Source organism: Oculina patagonica, chromosome 11 (assembly GCF_052425735.1).
Source record: "Oculina patagonica isolate OP01 chromosome 11, crgOcupat, whole genome shotgun sequence".
NCBI lineage: Eukaryota > Metazoa > Cnidaria > Anthozoa > Scleractinia > Oculinidae > Oculina > Oculina patagonica.
This window is the reverse complement of record NC_135768.1, coordinates 634,828-656,440: the sequence shown is the minus strand read 5'-3', so window position 1 is coordinate 656,440 and position 21,613 is coordinate 634,828. Positions and strand designations below refer to the sequence as shown.

The 21,613-nt window shown below is 37.2% G+C and overlaps 1 protein-coding gene across 4 annotated transcripts; it reads left to right on the top strand.

Moving 5' to 3' along the window:
* The first annotated feature begins 895 nt into the window (after positions 1 to 895).
* LOC144631165 (homeobox protein otx5-B-like) lies at positions 896 to 21,442 on the top strand. Of its 4 annotated transcripts, XM_078489550.1 has the most exons (5): positions 896 to 1,073; positions 1,252 to 1,374; positions 8,480 to 8,621; positions 13,785 to 13,936; positions 20,047 to 21,442. In XM_078489550.1, the coding sequence occupies exons 3-5, from the start codon at positions 8,501 to 8,503 to the stop codon at positions 20,482 to 20,484; spliced, it is 711 nt and encodes a 236-aa protein (XP_078345676.1). In that variant the 5' UTR covers positions 896 to 1,073; positions 1,252 to 1,374; positions 8,480 to 8,500; the 3' UTR covers positions 20,485 to 21,442. The 4 variants fall into 4 exon arrangements, with proteins under 4 accessions (XP_078345676.1, XP_078345675.1, XP_078345677.1 ...); XM_078489549.1 differs by lacking the exons at positions 896 to 1,073; positions 1,252 to 1,374 and adding an exon at positions 4,005 to 5,383; XM_078489551.1 differs by lacking the exons at positions 896 to 1,073; positions 1,252 to 1,374 and adding an exon at positions 5,452 to 6,629.
* Positions 21,443 to 21,613: the final 171 nt, after the last annotated feature.

Sequence of the window (21,613 nt, the reverse complement as noted above, 5' to 3'; positions counted from 1 at the left end):
TAAATGAAAAAAAAGGCAATTTAACTAAGAAGTTAATTTTTTTATAGAGAAAGTAAAAGAACCCTCAATTTCCGAGCAAAACTCATAATCGAGGCAATTTTACAGATGGCAAAACATTCAGCAACCTTCGGCAAGCTTTTTATTGTTAAGGGAAACTCATTTGCCGCCATAATTTCGCTTTTATTGCGGTAATCAAATCCGCAATTATATCTTCTTGGTGTCAATAGAAACAATTTTATTAAAGTTTTAATTTAATTAGTGGCATGAAAAAATAAAAGCGATCGCTTAATTTTGCCTCTAAGTACTCAACAACCGCGTACACTATTTAGTTTGAAGGGATATTGTTTCAGTAATAATTGGTAATATCCTCGGAGCAATCTTGGCGGTTCGCTTTGTTGGAAACCGTGTGTATAAGAAAAATTTACATTATGCCCAAGTGAATTTACCGTGTCGCCCTTCATTTGCCCTATCTGTGACGCAAACGTAACGCAAGAATTGGAGTGGAAAGGATCTCGAGTGCCTCGCCGTGAGAAAACACGGAAAAAAACTGCGTGTTTGGTGTTAAAAAGTTCAAAGTATTTAACTCGATAACAGTAGCGCGGACTCGCAAAGAACGGTCAAAATACGTCACTGAAAAGGGCCGCATTAACCGGAAAAAGGATGCGAGAGATATTAGAGCGAACGAGAAGAGGCGAAAGCTTTCTGATGCAAATTGTGCAATAAACTAATCAGCGATCTAATTTGTTCTTTTCTTGTCGCTTCACAGACGGCCGAAATGAGGCCGAGCCGACATTTAGGAACAAAAGGCGAGCAATGAATATTTTCCACTGCCCCATATATTCAAAATGAACTGCGCTGAATCGAAATTAACTCAATTAAGCGACAGAGCGGCTAGAGCAGCTGTCGGGAGCAGTACCTCGCACCTTGAACAATTGCATTTGAAGTTTTCCTTTGTTCCCTCTAATGACGATCTACAAAGCTCTCAGTATCTCGGAGGCGTGAGCCGAAAGGCAATACTCGGTTTCTCGCGCGCCACAGCAAAATGACCCTACTGTGCCTATTTTACATATAAGGTAAAAGCGTGTTTGAGCTCTCTCTTGCTTGTCAGTCAATTGACACTTCATGCACGCAACCGGCAAAGTCATCAAACAGGATTTGATAACCGCTGTAAACTGACCACGAGTTACTTTCAAACGCTACGGACTTATTTTGAATTTTTACGGCGTGTTCTATTATTGAATTTTTTTTCAGCTCGTGGTTGTATCTCGGGCAAATAGATTTTTGCTGGTTGTGCGAGAATTCCAGTTTTGTTTAGAGGTCTTGCCGCTGGTTTCCTCGAGAAGAAACTCAACTGAGTCGGTGTTGGAGGAAAAGGTTGGTGCAACACGCTTGAATAGGTTTTTAAACGTTCTTTCAGGTAAATGGGAATTAAAGATTTTGGTTTTGAATCGCGTGTCTTAACCAAAGACAATGCATAATTATGGTAAATTTATTCTACCTACGGCTCTAACGCAATGTTATTGAGATTGTTGTTTAGCTTGGATAGAAGCACTAGTTCGTCGCTTAAACGGTGTTGAGATAGTGTATATTGCTTCTAATATCGCTCGTAAGGAGCTTTTTAATTATTACTCAAGAGCACCTATACACTGATATTAAGCTTAGCGCAAAAATTGACAGAATTTTACAGTTGGAAGTGCGATGTTGAGTTCGCAACATGCGAGAAGTGTCAAATCGGCAGCACTGAGTCTGTGTGGATAATTGGTTATTTACCGAGACTTAACTGCTATTCAATTAATTGATAGTAAATGTCAGGGCTAAATCCAGTATTTAGAAGGCTTCAAATTTTCGCAGGGCTCGTGTTTGTACAAGAACAATGAGAAATAAATCGCGTCCACAGCTTCAATCTAACTATCCAACAGTGTGAAGTCATTTCAGTATTCCACAGAAAATAACGCTACTGGCTTGACTAGCGGGCCGTGCTGCTGTTTAGTTGTCAAATCACTCGCTCTGCTGAATTGATATATTGATAAGCTTCGCTGGTCTGCATTCACAGAAACATTTTTGAGAACAAAATCCAACACTTTAACGCATTGAAACTGTTAATAGGATCGACACCGGTTTAATTTTTATGATTCACACGACAAAAAAGTCGTGGTCATTTCGCCCACCGTACTACAACAACACAACTTCGTTTCCCGGCGAGGGGCTCAGAGTCGGTCCATCAACATAGGCTTTAGATCATCACTCTTTCTGCTTGGCTGAATGTGTCGGATGATTTTTCTAAGAATTTCTCAGACTTTTCGTGATTAGAAACTCAAGGAAGAACGTGGAAATATTTTTTTTCACTCCTCTCCCGTCGACATGACTACTGGATCACTGTATTCTTTTGAATCGACTTCCAGGAGGACAGGAAGCCGGAAACATTCATGCTGCTGTCTCCAACGAGTCGCATTTTCAAAACACGACACACTTTCATAGCAACGCTCATCCTTCTTCGACTTTGGAAAACAAACACAAAACGGCCTAGCGACAGTTTTCGATAAAATATGAAGACAGCTGACGAAGAAGAACGGTCGAACGTCTGGTTTCAAAACACGGCGACGCGGTGTGCAGATAGTGATGGAACGCTCTTGGGGAGGATGTTGTTGTGTCCAGTGTGGTACACCCGGACAACGCTATTGAGGCAATGCGTGTTTTCCTTGTGACAAAACACGGGCAGGAGTCCAAACCACTCTTTCCGTTGCCCCTTCAGTTTGATTTTTCCTGTGGTATTTGCGTAATGTGTGTTGTATTTTTCTTTATTGGCATTTATGAATAAGTGGCTTGCGAGTTTCACATAATTAGTGGAAAAATCAATTCTAGATCCTACGCTGCCTTATTATTTTCCTTCTCGTTTCGTGTGAAGCTTTGCCAAGGCTCCTCGAAGAGAAATATACATATTTGTTCATTGTGTACTTAGGGAGTCAGAAGAACTTAGTTAGAAAAGCATATTTGATTCAACTTCTCACACACCTTCCAGATCCACAGATGGCAAATGTCGCCATTCATCTTGTCGTTTCAGACACTGCCACTAGAACATCTCAACAATGTCTGTGTGGAAAAACGCAATCATATTCCATCATTTGAAAACTAGCTAAAGCTGCTGTTACCCTTTCTTGTCTTCTTTTCTTTACCGAAGGTCTAATGCAGAAATAGTAAGATGACAAAATGTCTGTAACTGCACTGCAAACATGTCTACCGGTCTCTCGGCTGCACAGTGTCAAGTGAAGCAAACACAAGAGCCTTTTAAGACAAATTTTAGTTTGACACGAAACTTATTAAGTTGCATTGTTAGTTCTCTGGGATTCTTTTCCAATAACACAGGTATGCTTGTCTTATTTTTGAAATTATACTGAATTCCATGTACGAATCTTTTACAGTCCTTGCGTAGGAGGGCCTGTTAAGGCATGCCAAAATGACCTGTGACAAAATACCCTTGGAAATGTGCGTTTCGAATCTAATGTTTGTGGTCGATGCTGCCGTTACTTTTTTCCCAAGTTGTTGTGAGTTTTAATGTCAGACACAACGTAAAATTTATCGGGGTTGCTTTCTAATGGAAGAAATCGGGTAAACAGACAAGTAGATCATACAAAATGGGCCATAAAAGTGAACCATAGTACTGCCGTGACAAAAACGCTTATTCTTACAGCTCAAAATATACTATAGTTTCTCTCGTTTTATTCTGTTTGATGTTGGGGAAAATCGAAGCTCATCTCATGTCTGCTAATCTTGGAGACACCAATAGTCGTCAATGTTTTAGTTCTGAGTCACTTATTGAGTTCGATAGCCGTTTAGTTTTGCCTATGGTGAAAAGGAAGGGAATTGAGTGTTGTTCTAGGTGTAAACATGAGCTTCCCTGTGCAGCAGTGGTGAATACGGTTTTTGCTGAAAAAACCAGTTCCAGTTCATGACGAAAATTAACAGAAGCAACTAAATTTTAACAGCCCGATTATATTCTAGTCGATACTTCTCTTTGGAATAACGTCGCTGGCATGATAGCTCCAGAGAGTCTCTGCCTTGTGGACACATCGTCAGGCCGTGAAACAGTAAGCTATGAAAACTGTTCTAATTCCAGAAAAAGCCTGTTTTTGAAACAATCATTTTACTGATGGGTGTTCTTTCCATTGGCCTAATTTTGAGAATGTAATGATTTCTGTGTTCTCTTTTCAACAACACAGGCCGAAGAAGCTGTGTTCGCGTAAATTCATAGTTTCAACAGCTCCCGCCCGTTCGAATGCAATTTTGGCAAACTGGGTCTGTCGAGATTGGCATTTCATCTTTAATCAAATTAAACTACGAAATAGTCGGACCTCCAATTATTTACTGGTCTTAATGAAACTGCTTTATTTGTCGTGTTTATGAAGTCACCGAGCAAATAAGGTAGGCGAAATTCTTTTTGGTATGGAGCTCAGTGGCTTACAAACCCGTCGTCTCAACTTTTTCGTGAAAGTCAATGGAAAGAATTAAAGACATCAAGACTTCGTGACTTCGTCTGCAAGATGAAGCAATAACTACGTTAATGTAGTTTCAGGAAACCACATAAAAAGGATTAAATTGAAGTAGCTTGTAAGACTTCCTTGACGAAGAAGATAAACGGCTGCAGAAGAGAGAATGTGGTTTTTGGTAACGCCCAATACTAAGGACATCACAATTAGTTGTCTCACCAGTTGTCTTTCATTCCCTGGTTAAAAACAACTTAAACTGCTTTGAAAAATGTCATAGATGGTCAGCATCATTTGTTCAAAACCACGAATTTGGAATTAAAACGACACTTGTAATCGTTTGGCAATACTATGGAGACCCCAAGGACAGTTTGGCTTGAAACTGGGCCTTTGATGAATTTCTTGATTGAAATATTTTTAGGGAGCTCTAAATGTTTCATACGACAGGTGGCAAATGAAGAATTATTTAACCGAAGCTTTGTGTGGCTTTTCATGTTTTTGTAGACTTAATTAAACGCTCTCTAAACTTGTGTTTTACGGTTTTAATGGAACGTAATGACTGCTGCGTGTCAAATAAGGTCGGTTGCTTTCTTCCAAATCTTGAGTCTGAAATTACAAGGCATGCATTACAGGTTTGTGTTATTTATGGCTCTGTGAATAGTTAAAATAAGTCCTGCCCACATTTCCCTTTATAACTATGATCGATAGCCTACAAACCGCAGACATAAAAGAAGCTAATTTTGTCTTTTTAACCAGATACGAGTTCAGGTGACCTTTACAAGCGTGCTTTGTTAATCACACCAGGCAACTAAACACACACACTCCTTATCTTCATAAAGGATCTGCTTTTGAGAAAAACCATTCAAATACTTTTCAAGGAGAAAGACACGATGAGAAAATCCGTGAGTAGAATACTAGTTGTCTTCTTATATTGTTTTCTAGGAATAGTTCTTTTTGTATTCAATCAGAAATCGAGCATGGATGTATATGTGTAACGTAGAATTAAATCCTGTATCCTGCAGTTATAACAAACATCAATTAATTAAAGAATCCTCATTGAAGCCTTTTGAAGCTTTGCTACCCAGTTCAAACTCTATAAATATCACTTTTTTTCCCACAGACTTGGACACGCAACGAATTCTTAATTTCAGAATTAATTAATTACCTCGATGTTTTCTTCAGTTTAGCTGTCTTAGCCAATACCCGACAACCGACTTCCAACGAAAATTGTGATCTGAGTATCACCTGAATGTACGGCGTATGAACACAGTGAAAGGCAGGGATGAATTTCAGATCAGTTTCTATTCTGAAAAGGCTGCATTTGAAGTACAAATATGAATACAATAGGACATATGTATTTTTGATCAAAAATAATGATAGGCCATTGAATTGATCTGAATGCTCGATGTTCAATTGAGGGCAAATAGTTACAGATAGTCTACATGACTAATTCAGTATCATGGAAAGAAATTTTACGATTCAGAATTTATGCCAAACTTTTCTTAGTCTTTCTGAGAAAAACAAATTTGTTTTCGACTTCAAAGCCATGTCGCAGTGGCTGGCATCTTTCTGATATTCTACGTGCATCATTTGATGTCGTAAGAAGGTTTAGATGTACCAATATTCCTTCAGAATGGAATTGTGTTGTTTGGATGTTCAAAGTGTTTTAATTAACGCCCTTATTCCATTCCATCATGAAATGGAGTAGAAACACGCCTTTTTACTGAGTCTTTGCCGCCCAATAGTTGCTGATTAGGCAGTTTATAATGCGTCTTATTAAACTAGGAGTTTAGGGCCTTTGTGAGTTTTGTCGTGCAGGAAATCAACTCCTTGCCTTTTATTATTTCTTTTTTTCTGATGGGTTTCGTTAAAGGTGCAATATTAATCGGGAAAGTTAAACAAGAAAATACCAGTTTGATAATTGCGTATCAGGAAGCAGTTTGCGTGCTTTTGAGGATCGAAGGACACGACTTTAAAAAGGCTAAGAGACGTGAAATATCGTGTTGCGTTAGAACGCTTTAGAACGTTTACCAAGCAGACCTCATCTTTATTTAGCGCACTTTGAAAGTGAAACAGTCTTCTCTGAGCACATCTGCATCAGATTTCTTGCCTGTTTAAACAGTTTTACAGCGAAATCTATCAGAACAGGTAAGCAAGGAAACGTTTCAACCAAGAATTCCTTACGAAAAACCACTGATCGTAGCTCAGTACACCCGATTGTTTAACCTAAGTGAACGTATTATGCTATAAAAATCTCAGGCGAATTCGTGTTTGAAGCCCGTTTGATACGTTATTTTCTCTCACAAATTATCAAGACAGAACCGGAATTAGATAACAAAAATCGTGAAATCAATGCAGAAGTAAACTAAAGGGATGGACAAAATGTTTTACTATCCGAACAATGGAAACCTTTCGGAAAACCTAGAGAATTGAAAATCCGAATGTAGCGGAAATTGAGGTATCGAGATAAAAGTTTTATTTCAATGGAGTTCATTAACTTTATCCCCAAGATAGAGGATTTCAGTATGAATACACATGTAGACATTTAGAAGAAATGTAATAATAATCAAAGTAGCGAGTTAATCCTTCAAAGTAAATGCAAAAACAACCACGTATTAAAACCGCGAATCGAGATTACTTTGGGAAAATGCATTGCTGTTGGTCTTTGTGGGTTCTCTAACAATCCATAGTCTTTGCTAACTCCACGGCAACAATCTGGCTAACACGTCACAAAATAGTCTATCAGAAATGTATTTTGTAAGATGTAAGCCAACTATAATTCTCAAATTTACTGTTTAGAGTGTAACACACTTCGGCCCTAAGATCAATGGACGAGGACGACTGAATGAAGATTGCAATCGGTACGACAAATCAAAGGAAAGTTATTTCTTTCAAAACATTCACGGAGGACGATAGAATTCACTGTACGGGTTTCTTTGACCACAAAGAAAACCTCAAAACTTCTAAATCGTATAGCAATGCTTTCGAAAACATTTTATTTATATGGATAGGTATGACGCATATAATAAATCACAGAACTAAAATAATACTAATTAAAGTACATCTGGATCTAAAGCTCCTAAGTTTCAACTTTCACCAAAGAAAAAAACAAAGAGCCATTTCAAAGGAAGTGTGGTGAAAATATGGAATATTTTATAAGCCACAATCGTGCATGACAGCTACGCCTGATGACAGTCATAATTTGCTTATTGCCCTAAATGAAACGAAACCCGCCCCTCCAATTAGTTGATTGAAAACACGACTCTGCGATATACATTACACTGTGCGCCTCGGCGCTCCGCAGTCCATTATTCCATGTCTGTCACCGTGCACGAACGATAATCATTTGAATAAGGCAATTGGAGGTTAACTTTAGCGAACAAAACAACGTCGAAACGGAAAAATTTACTTGACACCTTGAGTTTAAAGCGTATCTTTTATCACCATGTGACTTTGACGCCACTTAAACACCCTGAATGCGCAGATAGAGAAAACCAGATATTTGCTTTTAGTACATAAATCAATGTCATCTGCCTGACGTGATAAGAAACATGTCTGTTAAATCATTGCTCATAAACGTCGACGCCGATTTACAACAGATAGAAAGAAACCTTTACCACACACATAGCCATAACAATAACGTTTGAATACAACACATCCTTACAAAGAAAACTATTGTCATAACGCACACAAAAAAAATCACATTAATTGAATCCTTCATAGCTGAATGCGCACTTACAGAAAACGGAACCAGAGCTAAATTTATTTTGATGCTATCGGAGCCTGGTATCGCATGGGCGTGTTGATTATTTGACTCGCAGTAATTCAAGGCTATATATACTTTGAATAGAAACAGGGAACACATAATTGAATGCATTCCTTTGTACACTGAATACTGACAGCTCGCCTCTCTGTTGGTGGTAACAGTGTTATAGACCAGAGCATGAATGGCAGTAATTTTATAATCACAAGCGTTGTCTGTTTCTCTCTCTCCTCAGCGCACTCTTGACTGCGACAAAATGGCGGGCTATTTTGGTCATGTTGGGGGACATGTGCCTCCTTATTCAGTAAGCAGCCACGGATTGAGCCATCCCGCCCCGAATATTGATTTCTTCAGCCAAATGGCTCCTCCGCCGTGCGGTAAGTTGCTTTGTAATACACATTAAAGCCAATTACAAGCTTTATAGTTTCGTAAACGGAGGGCATGCCGAGGTTCTCGTTGCTTCAGTTACGGCCGTCTACTGTTGCTCGGGGCAACTTCATTACGTCTTGCACAGTAAACCAGTGTACATGTTAAGTTCCATCTTTCTAGAAATAACAGAAACATGTGAGGATTAATAAGAAAAGGAAGCCCTATAGATTCCCAGTTCCTGAAGCGTGAAGGTCATGAGATCGAGAGCTTCCTTGCAGATGAGGCAGAAATTTCACGAAAGATGCGTTGTGAAATCTTTCTGATTTTGTAATCACGATTACTTATTTACCGAACAGGCTATAATTGTTGAAGTCTGATGGTCTGAGCTAACTTATAATAGCATGCGGTGTTCGAACTTGAGAATGGCATAGACAATCCTTGGGACGTGTTTAAGCATGATTATTTAGAAGGTTCTGTAACCGTTTGGACGCCTAAGAAAAGCTTTTTAATTTGCTAATGGAAACAACAATTTACATGTACGGTTTTCCATATAAAACCACTGTTTAAACAGTTCTTGTTTGTTATATAATTACACATCGTTATAGGCTTAATAAATCATCATCCATTTCGCCGTGGTGTGTGAAAAGTTGTCCCATTGAAGGCACCAGATGACAGAATTTAACCAGAAGGAGTCAATAAATTAACGCTAAAGCAGTCTTAGTTTTGTCTCGAAGTAAAACCACTCGTCTTGTCAATGAAAACTGCGCCAATTTCATGAAATCAGTTGCAATCAAATCTGTTGTGTTTATAAAACTGACGTTCATCCGCGGTTAGTAAGTGAAGTTTTGACACAACACTGTTCATGTTCAGTTCTTCGTCCTCTCACCCTGTGAAGGTGCTAGAACTTCCTTCCTTCACCATAGGTACCGCGTGAATCACTAAACAGCAAAGGACGTTTTTTACGGCTCATGTTTTTAATAGCTATTCAGTTCAACACGAGAATAAACTTGAGGTTTTAATGATTACCTTGTCAAAACACTCTCATCCTGGTTTGAACCGATTGACATCCGACGTTAATTAAAGTACTGTGGTTACTTCGGTTCTCTTTAGCGTCTTTAGCGGTACAAACAAAATCCCACTTTTTTCTTTACAAATCATTACCAAACAGACGCTTTATTTCTAATTCCACTCTCGTTTTGTGAAAGCTGTAATTAGGCGTGATCGATTCGAGTCTGTTTATTCAAATGGACAGGCATCCACGCTGTGGCAATATGGTTGAAGTATCGCCCTGCATGCAAGGTTAGCACGATGTTAGGCATTCTGACCAGCTTAGACATGGGGTGGTTGTGTTACAGTCGTTTTGAACACTTTTGATAGCAATAATGATTTTCATCTTGTGTCGTAGTGTATGTTAAAGAAAATTATAACTATTAGAAAATACTTTGACAAAAACGGCCTAGAATTTGACCATTCAAATGAAAGCTTACTATATCAGGAGTGAATTCTCGCACTGTTTTCTGCATGTTTTCTTTGCTCGTTGTGCCACTGTGCAATTACTGCTTGGTTTAGCAAAGGAAAGATATAAATCTTAAGTGTAAAGATCCAATGAAAGTTGTCGATGAGAATGTTCTTATGTTATTCTTGTTTTAGTAATAAGGTTAGCAGTATGTTGTTTGTTCAAAGTAGTTGTAGCTTTGAATTATCTGAAGGTGAACATCTTCAGTGTAATGTAATATGCAATGAAGACTGCTAATCGTGAAAGTCGGTGGACAGAAACCTTTTTAATTGTGATAATCGAAATGAGAGCTTTTAATAATGAAGAAATTGGCTCAAACTGTTCAAGTTTTTAATTAAATAAACAAGAACACAAAAGGCGATCCTTCGAATGGCACAGTAGCGGAAAGTCAAAGCTCTCTTATTATTTGCAAGAGTAAGTTTGGAACTGTGATACTTTTTGAAATGCATGTCTAGCCAGGATCTTAATTTCGACCCATCAAAAATTCGTCTAGCCAATTTATATTACGTTGCATTGTAAATATTTTGAGTTCGGCTATAGCTTTTAGCAGTAAGAAGATGTTTAGTCTGTGGCATATTTTATATGAAGAATTAATTAAAAAAGGAACATTTGTTGCCTTTAAAGAGACACTGCATAATTATTTTCGTCAAGTTGGGTTACAATGTTTACCGGTATATGTCCTCTAAAACCGCTAAGAATCTAAATTTTTACATCGTATCTTTACTTTAAAGCTGCAAATTCATAAAGAAAAGTTTCTATTTGTCTGTATGCAAGGCGGCTAGAGTCTAAAGCAACTTATAAACAATACTGTCGTTGTTTGGCATGTAATTAACCAATCCAAACGGTTTTTGGTGTCGTGAAAATTTTGGCTGCTTAGAAACGGGTGTTCGCCTTCCGGAAGCTCCGCGATATTGTTCTGCTTGGCAATTTACCAGAGAGAGGTGGGAAATAAACCACATATCTGGCGTTAGAGTTTCACGGACGGAATAAGTGGTAATAGGGCGAGGTCAATATATTTGGCTGCTGCTAAAATTGCCTTGTCTCTAATGCATTACTAAGGATTTGTTTTATTGAATCAGGACATTTTTCCGTTTTAATATCTTTGCACAAAACGAGTTCATGATTCTAATGAGATGTAAGGAGGACATTTCTCGCCTCTACTCCCCCGCGTTTTTCCCATGCTTTGCCATTCTCGGTTAGCGACCGTTTTGCAGGAACTAGGTTTATTGTTATGATATTTGCCTTGAGTAGTTTACCTAAAATATGAAGTCTTGAGATTTTCAGTTTGAGGCGACAATGCAGTCACGCGAATGATAAAAGTAATTGCAATGCATGTGATAGCGAGTAACCCTTTTTATGTTAAGAAATAGTTAGCCATAATATGGACGCTGAAATTACACAACAAATAGTTACGATTTTTAGATTCAGGCGAACATGCATGCACGAAACGATAAAAGCAATTGCATTGCATCGATAACCGTGCGTTTTTAAGTAAAGAAATAGTAAGGAATAATATGAATGCTGAAGTTACACAACAAGTATGTGTTTTCACCTTGGAATCCCTAAGGAAATAGAATGAAAACTAAGAAGTATGATTTACAAGTCCAAATTGACTTTAAGTGTGACATCAACTATTTAAGGCATTGTTTTTTTTTTTGTAGTTCTTGTTAATTCTCGGCTGGCCTGTTTTCAGCTAAAAGTAGTGTTCATTTCACGATTAACTCTTCTCCAATAACAGTTTTATTCCTTCAATTAACAAGTACAAAGAAAAATTTCGTGTTTATTAATTAATTCACCCTTTCTAAGATAATCGTGGCTCGATTCAAGGTTAACTTTTGTGTTTCAAACGAGTTTATTCCGTGTTATAATTTGACGGTGTAGTTTACCAAACCCCTCAGATAGAATGATTCATCTATTGACTGTGATCACTTCATTTCCTCTTTTCTGTGGTTAGGAAAACATGTTTTGTTTTTCAACCTAGCGTGAAGTCTCTGCAGCTGATCATAGATTTCATAAACAATATTATTACTCCATAATCCATCTTGAGCAAAACGAGAAACCTGCTGGGTTCGCAGTCTGCATACCGATGTACTGACGTTAACATTTCAAACGCTCACGAAAGGCGAAAAAATATTGAACAAACCATCCATTTTTTGTCAGGTAATTCTCTACTCACTTTTTCACTTAATTTAAAGTGCATTGCACAAATTACACCAAGTAGGACTGAATTGGCGACTTTTACAATCGATATCTTTGTTTGGAATTGTTTATTTACACATATGGCTGGCAATGTTTTCGTAATGATACTTCGTCTTACATGACCAGCGGCCGAAGCATGCGCAGTAGGAGCTAACGCTACAGGTACCAGAGGCTGTCAACAAATATGTACTACTGCGCATGATTGATAAGTCGTTTATATTGCGTGATGTTGAAGTGTAACTCATGGAGCGTAACATTGAATCTCAGTAGGTAATAATGCTTCAAACACAACAGGGTCAGTTTGTATTGAATTATTCATGGATTTTCTTCAGATGTATGTGCAAAACAACAAACATAAAGTCAAAGCGGTTAGGATTATACTCTCAAAACCTAGAAAACTTTCAAGGACTTTTAACTAAGGGAATTAATGCAAAGAAAAAATGGCATCTAAAAGCTATATTTCTTTATCTTTAGAAACAGTTCTCCTACTAGAATTGAAGATAGTATTCTCTTATTTAATTTGGTTAACTTTCATTTTAGTATAATTGGCATGCAAGGCAAAGTCCATCTACGTTCTTGCTGGTAGCCAAGTCAGGATTTACATCAAATTAAATTATCTCGTCGCAAAAGAATTGCTACTCCCCTGTACGGATACTAATCTATCGCCTGTTAGGCTAGGCTCTACAGCAAAGTTGTTAGGTCCTCTCTCAACGATGTTACATGTAACCATTGTCATCTGCAATAGTGCCAGCCTAAACTCATTGTAAACAGATGATTAAACGCAGTAGGGTGTTGTCATTCCTCTTTCTCCTCTACTTCTAACAGCAAGGCACTAGCATCTAACTGTGTGAGATGTATGTTATGATCACAGATAGTAAGTGTCCTCGTATGTAGTCTGAAGTAAATTCAATGAAGCCAAGTTTCAAACTTGTTTTGACTTATTTTCAAACTAATTTTTTTCAGAGCCGTTGTCCTGGCGTAGATTCTGCATTTAAATGCGCTGTATTGTTTGTTTTACTTATAACTGTTTACGACAAGCAGCTAGTTAACATAGTGTAAATCATTTGTGCTTAAAAGTTGTTTACCAGAGGCCTATTTTCTTGAAAGTTTCTCACATTAACGAAACAACACCGTGAGCTTATCTTAATCCAGTTTTCTGTTTTTTGACTTTCAATTTCAGCATTAAACCTGTTTAACTAAACATGTTCAGTTAGTGCGTTACGTCTTCTACAGTCCACAGCTCAAAATAGTAATTCTCATAACCGATTCCCGTACATTTCTTTAAATGTTAGTTCGGAGAATTTGTTGCTACATCAACAAGTTGATGATTTTCGTAATTCTCATCACCTGTTTGTTTCACAGGTTACTACATATTAAGGAGAAATTACATGTTTATCTCTTGGGTATTAAAAACTTGAAATAACGATGTGTTTTCTGTTTTTTTCTCTCAACGCAGCTCATCCACGAAAACAGCGCCGAGAGCGAACGACTTTTACCAAAGCTCAGCTTGAAATTCTTGAAGAGCTCTTCACCAAAACAAAATATCCTGACATCTTTATGAGAGAGGAAGTCGCCATGAAAATTAACCTTCCAGAAAGCAGAGTGCAGGTAGATACCTCAAGTAGTTTAATTATATTGTCATTTTGTAATTGGTTTGATAAACAAAGCTGATGGTTGTAGAGGTGTAGTCGTGCATAGTGTATAGAAGATTTAACTCGAACTCTACACGTAATTTGCTCACTACTTTAAGCATGCCTTGCAGACCTATTTTTTCTGCTGTCAGTATATCACTTCGCGCGCGACATCACGAAGGACTTGTAAACACACACGCGTGGGTATCGCAACTCGCGCGTAAAAGACACGTGTTGCGTGTTGTGTGAGGCTTTGGCTTTCATAGGCTCCCAGACGTGGAAAATGTTACATGATGTCAAGAGGCCAAAGCGATTTAAGGTGACATGTGTCATCTTGGAATCTATCTTGATACGAAATCGATGGTTGATACTTGTTACTAAACCCTCTTTGTTTTGAAGACTTTAATTCATTCTCCTACCCACAAAATTATCCACAGATAGGAGGTAAAGAGGATTAAAAAAACAACAACAACATCTCACTATTTCAGTTTTTGTTCATCGGAGCAAACATAAAATATATACTACATTTTGTAACTAATGTTAATTTTTTCGTGCATTCGAAACCACTGTTTTGTTTTGATCACACGTACTTGTACGTAACACCTATTATTTCATTACAACGGAAGGTAATTTTAAGTCACGAAAGTCTTGATTTTAACACAAAACAGTCCCCTCAATTGAATATACATTTTAATTTCTGTTTAACGAGGGTCAAATTCACCCATTAAAAGAACTTCCTCGTTACTTTCAAATCACAATCTTGATTTATCATGGTATGAAATCAATACAAATTCGATTTTTGAACGTTCAGTACGATAGTCAAGATTGTTAAACACAAAAGATTGCCAAATTTGAACTTCTGTTTTTCACTTAGACAAACGGAATAGTTAACTGAAGAATTTAATATCCCCCACACTGGAATGACGTCCATGATTTTATGATTCATTCACGTGATTTGCGTGAATAATATTGGCTGATTTTTGGTCCTATGCAACGAACAGAATAATCCTGAAATCAAAGGCGGAAAACCCCCAAATCATAATTTATAATTTATCATGGTAGAAACAGAGGCATATGGTTAAGATTGGGAAGGTAAACTTCACTAAAAATAATGATTATGAGCCACTAGAAATACATGTACAAACATCTGAATTGTTCAATTCTTGAAATAGATTGCTAGTTTAAAGTTGTGTTATTTTAAAAATAAGTCCTGATTTTATAAAAGCACAGCTATGTATAATATGCATTTTCGTTTCATCCTCAATACGACCGAGAACAAAGTGCTATTTAATTCAATCCATTTTTTTTAAAATATTGTGCACTTGGAAATATTAAAAAGGTTTCCTTTGAAATATTGGCTGTACTAACATTTTGTGTTCTCTTGTGCAAATTCAATTCTTCTATCTTTTTTTTCTTGTTTTCGGGGTGATTAATTCGACAATTTTCGGTGGACAAATTGCGAATCTAGATTAACCCTATATTGCTATAGAAATACTCATTTATATCGTTTAAATCTTCAAAGCTGAACTGCTGATTTCCCTTTCTAAATGTACTAATTGAATAAACGTTTCTTTTCTTAGAGCCGTTTTGTCTCCGATATTATTAGTTAAAACAAACTATGATCAAATATTGGCTCTTCTGACATATTGTCTTCGCTGATACAACATCAATTTTTTCATTTTTTGGCGCTAATGCAACATCATTTATTTTCTCTTTTTAGCTGCACTTTTCACTGATATTAACTAAAATTATTTTTAACCCATTCGCTAAAGGGGTAGTATTATATATTTTTAATTTTAAGTGAAGTTTAGTTCATCTAGGAATTCTTTTGGTTTCTTTTCTTTAAAAAGTAAAAAGATCCTTTTGAGTCTGTGGATAGAAACCTGTTGCATGTGATGATTTAAATAAAAGCTGTTGGTGGATGTATTTTTTTTGTTGCTATTTATGACGCTTGAAAACGGTGCGCCTATTTTATACGGTTGCGGATAAAAAGAGTCACTATTCAACCAAGAGCTACTAATTAATATAAACAGTGCTTTAGTGTGGTACTGTTAAATAAAAATTACGCTGTATAAGTTGGTCTAACTTTTGCAAAGTAGTCTTAAGTGTTTTTTATTCAAGTGAAAGTTGTCAAAAAGTGTATTCTTACTCTATCGTTAGAGTCTATGATTAAACACCTGTGTTAATTGAGTAAAAGATGCAAATGCAACTGTTTTGTTCTGAAGATTATTAGCGAGTGGCTATAGTCGCTTCTGGATTACAATACCATTTTTATCATTCCTTCAGTAATCAGTTCAGTAGGGCTCTATACCCACAAATAGCAAAGGCTAATCCAGGTGGGTAGAGATAAGATAGCGGGGCAAGCCCATCCTTTTCATGATGAAAAAAACCCTCACACTGAAACGCAGATAAAAAGTACAACAAAAAAAATTCGGAGTGACATTGTAGGAAAGGAAAATAATCGACTACATAAAAAGGAAACTGAATTAATTAATTAGAAAAGAATACTGAACGTAACTTTTAGTTATTTGAAAACTTAGTGTTTAATAAGGACAAAACGTACCCTTACCATCTTGGACTAAATAGACTAAATACTATAATCAAAACGCAGTAGTTAAGAGTTCTTTCACTAGGAACCGGACAATGGAATAGTCGAAAAAAAAAAACCGTGGTTGTGATTCTTCTCAGAAAACATTTTAAAGTTATTATAGTGTTAACCACATTGGCCAGAAGAGCGGCAAGGCAGAACTCGTTAAAAAAACTCTGCACTAAAAAACTTACGCAGACACTAGATACTAGCAAACTTAAGAAAAGAGAAAAAAAAATGAAAAAGATTGAATGTATATATTAATCATGACTTTTTGCGTGTACTTGAAATTTTATATACAAACGGGTGGAGAAAAATCTCTTTTTGTCCTAGTCTGATAAAAGGTTCCTTATTACATTCACCCTGCTTCCTGTTTGTTTGGTTCCCTTTTTAGGATTCACGAGAAAAGACATTCAGTAAAACTTTTTCAGTGCATTCTTTAGGAAGAAATGTAGCCTAGAGATTGTCTTTCCAAACCGCTTGCATGAAAACTAATCCTGTTTGAAGAAGAATCGGTGAAACTGAATGTAGTAAAAGGCGATCCAAAACGCTGTGAATCTGAGAGAAAAAGCATGAAGAGAAATGTATGAAGAGATAAATTTTCTCAATTTTCCAAAAAGATTGGTAAAGATGAGGCGAAAATTTAGATTTCACATGTAGTAATGCTCGTAAGGTGTCGACATTGCGTATTTTTGAACTCCGCGAATGTGTGTTTTGCCGCAAACCATGTTCATCGTTCGTTGACGGTTAATAAGATTCAATCCTAATTCACTTAACAGTTGCCAGTTACATCTAAGCATTTACAATACTTTTCCCTTATCACTGAAAAACTGCTGAAGATAGTTTTCATCACGTGATTAACCACCACACCCTTCGAAGGAAACTAAATTCCTTCAAGCGTTGACACCTTGCGATGCCGCATCGCGCGCGCAATATCAAAGCTCGCGTTTCTATCACAGATAAAACATGTCAACATATAATGGCATGATTCAACGACGATATTTTTAGCTTCCTTGCTTAAAATAGATCGTGTTTAATCCTAATTTGTCCAGTGCTTTGAGAGAGAGAAAGAAACCAACGCCTTAAACATTTCTTGTTACTTTTAAAGTTTAAATATGTGGAATGTCACTTTAAGACACCTGATAGGAAATGTAGCATCTGTAGTTTGAAGTATTTGAGCTTAGATAACAGGTCATCAAAATGTATGCCAGGTTTAAAAACTGTTCAAACAAAGGGAATGTTCTTGAGTTCTTTCATGTCATATAGGAATGGAACTCGATCTAAGCCCCATTAAATAAGCTTAAAAGAAACAGGCACAATTTTATCAAAAGAGATCTTACAGTGTGGATTAGTTTCAACAAAAGACATTGGCGATAAAACTGTCTGGCCTGCCCAGTCACGGAATATTAAAAAGTCACGAACGTATGTTGAATTCTTAGTAACAATCTTGAAACATTCCTGATGCTTTAAACATGCACAATATAATGGCATCTTTTTTTCTCAGTGCACGAATGCGATAGAGTCAAAAGGCGTCTTTCAGTTCTTTAGCACCAACATCGTATCTTTTCATTACTTATAGCTCTCAAGAAGGGAACCGACGTTTTTTAAAAACGTTATGTTAAAATACAGCGATATATTTTCATGCAGTAAACGAGTTATCTGTGTTTCAGTTGCTTGATGTAAGGCGCTATAAAGTTAAGAATTTTTACATACATTCAGAGACAACTTTTTTTTTCTTTTTGTAATCTGTGTCTGGTTGGTTCAGTTGGTGGTACAATGTTTATGACCATTCAAATGGAACTGAGCTCTTGAGCAGTTCTTTTATATGTAGTAATGTTTATTATCCTCTACAAGGTGGTTCTTATTTTCAATTCTGCGGATGAAACCGCTAGTGTGCAACTACTATTCAAAACATGTTTCAAACGAACACAAAGCTGTGAGAAACACTGTCATGTGGTACTGTTTGTCATGCGGTACCTGTTGGTTCTGACTCTTATGTCTGTGGGAGAATTAAAGCTACTGAGTTGTACTTTCATTTGTTGCTGTTTATTAAGCTGGCGTTTCTTACTTAAAGTTCCTATTACTATTTAAATTCTTGTCGACGCCAGTTCTTTTCGATTTTATATATACGTTTTTAATTTAAAACATCAGTATTCAATGCAAAACCCGTAACGAAATGTACCACACCTGATCAGCTTTAGGTATCTCTTATCTTCCCGATTTTTTTATGTCATTTGAAATTGTACACAAGAAGATTAAGATACAACTTGTTGTATACATTTTTATTCTCGCTACCTTTTTTTATTGCATCAAGCACACAGTAGTGTAGTGATTCAAAAAAAGAATACATTCCAGTTCAGATAAAAGAGGTAACATACAGCGTTTCTGTAAGGAGTTGCTCTCATTGCCAGACACAAACAAGTTTAAAATTGATAATCCCAGTTATGACGTCGCGGTTGATGCAAGCAGTGGGATAATTCCCCTATCACCGGTCCGAACAATGAAGGCTGTTAGGAGGATTATCCGAACAGGAACGAAGACATATTCCAGAGTAAATGCGATCAGGATATGATGAAATATCTACCGGGAGATAAGTTACGTTGACAGGTGCACTGTAAAGATTATGGACTCAGGGGCAGGTCTATTTGGCGTGCCGTGGCGTGATGGTTTCGCTGTTATTTTTCAGTTGAAAATAAATAGTTCTTAAACCCTACTACGGCCTTAACAAGCTACACGCACATGTAGAAGTACAATTTTTTGCGTTAGCAGCAATAGTAGATAAATCACAGTAAGATTAAACACAGCAAATAATCTCAATAAAGAAATCGAACCAAAGTTGTGGAAAAATTAAGTTAAAGATTCTGCAACTGAGCTTGGCCTTTCTTCGTTTTTTCTGCTATTGCATACACAAGACTGGGATCTACATTTTCAGTCGCGACTCTAGTCTTGAAGACTTGTACGTCTACCGTCAAAAAACTGATGTTCGTTTGTAGTTAGGATTCACCCTTGAAGCCATCAAACTTTCTCTTACAACATCAATACATTGAGAAGCAGGCTATTAACGAGAATTAAGAAAATCGCCGACAAGAGAATATTGTCTTGATGAAACAACAAATTCTCCGAACCAAAACTAGAGCACAAATTAAAATTCCTCATACGTTTTTCTCGCTGCGATCCCCTCCCCGACACACCACCACCAGGGAAAGATAAGACCGTAACACCCGTCTCCAGTGTCTGCTCTGTCTTTCAAATCCAAGATGGCGGTTTGTCTACTCTGTTAAAATGACCTCCATTTTGGATTTTTTTATTGCTTAAGGAAATTTCAAAAAAAAAAAAAAACCCCCCCCAAACAACTTATACCACTTCCTTATAAAAAAACTGAGGACGAGGTTGAATTCCTATTCCCATTGAAAGCCGTCTGTCCTAGCAAGGGAGTCCTTAGGATAGTTCTGTCGTCTAACATTACACATGACTGATTTTTCTTGTTTGTATCATTTCAGGTGTGGTTTAAAAACAGAAGAGCCAAGTGTCGTCAACTGGACAAAGCCGCTGAAAACAAACGAAAACTCGAGAAGAAATCCTCGCCAGGAACAATTCCACCTCCAAAAATTGAACAAAAGAAATCAAGTCCTTCGCCGTACCAGCTCCCCAGCTGCAGTGCAAACATGAATAACATGTGGAACGGCCCGTCATCGACTCCACTGACACACAGTCAAAATTTCCCCACCCCTCCCGTGCTGACAAACAATTCCGGTCCGGTGTTCATGCCTCCCCCACACCCTCCCCCTGCGCCAGCACCTCCGCCGTATTATCGACCAAACTCTGACTGTTCATACATGTCGACACCTTACATGCATATGAACAGACCTGGTGAGCAAGACGTATCCGCCAACACATATGTAACGACCGACAAGAAACAAGCGTCTATATCTTGCTAGCTACATAAGCAGTCGTGCACGAGAGTCACCTTCGCCGAAGAAGAGTAAGAACCGAGTTTCTCACGAAGATTATCGAAGACGTCCCAACGTCACGAAGAGTACGCCAGACTCAAGCACCGGCAAAACTCTCAAATGCGCATTTTTTTAAGAAAAGTTTAGATGGAGTCTTGTACATAAGATTTAAGTGAAGTGTAAAGCTATCTCACTGGACGTGAGATGATTAGAACCACGACAATCGATCACGTTATGAGTTCTTAAATGCAGATTTTTATTTCTATGGATTAAGGAATTAGCCATTTAAGAAACGAGAGGGAGTCTTGATGCCCACCATGTGAAAAGCATCTCAATGATGGATGTGTTCTGTTAAACTACAGCTTAATTTGAAGGATTAATTCCAAACATGTGACAAAAAAGAATGTTCAACGTTTTCAGGGGGCAAATACTTTCTTGAGTAAAGACGCTTGTGAAGGTTAGCTTTTCATCCAACACGTGCAAATTTGAGGTGCTTCGTCATGCAATGGGCCAATTATTTATTTTTTCAAGTGATGGTAATCTTTTACGCGTTACAATAATTCATTATACTAAGGTGGAAAAACAGAAAAGAAGTGATGATAAAACAAAAAGGAGCCAGGCTGGCCCGGACTCGGAAAGATGGAAGATGGTTTACATAACAGTGAACTAGAAAAAAATGCTTCACGCTAAGATTCACAAAATGTAACGTAGATTACGTAATCCTTTAAGTTTTGATTCGTTTCGAGGCCCTTCTCGTTTCATAAATGACCAATGCGACATTTTATAATTTTTTAAGGCACATCACTGTTCACTTATGTAGATACTGTAGATACATGCATGTGAGGCTTTCCTCCAAAGAAGTTAAGGACGCTAGTTACATTTGCATAAATCAAAGCACATTATCATTAATTACATTTCAAGCAAATTAAAATAATTTATTCTCGAAGTTGTTTCCGACAAATGATGAGCGAACACCCAATAATCCAGTAATAAATTAGGATGAACGTAAACGCTAATTTTTAACTTTAAGGATCCGTTCAACATACAAATTCTCCTAACAGGTCACCTTGCATTTCTTATAGAACTAGTTGGGAGATTTTTATATTTTAAGCGTTAT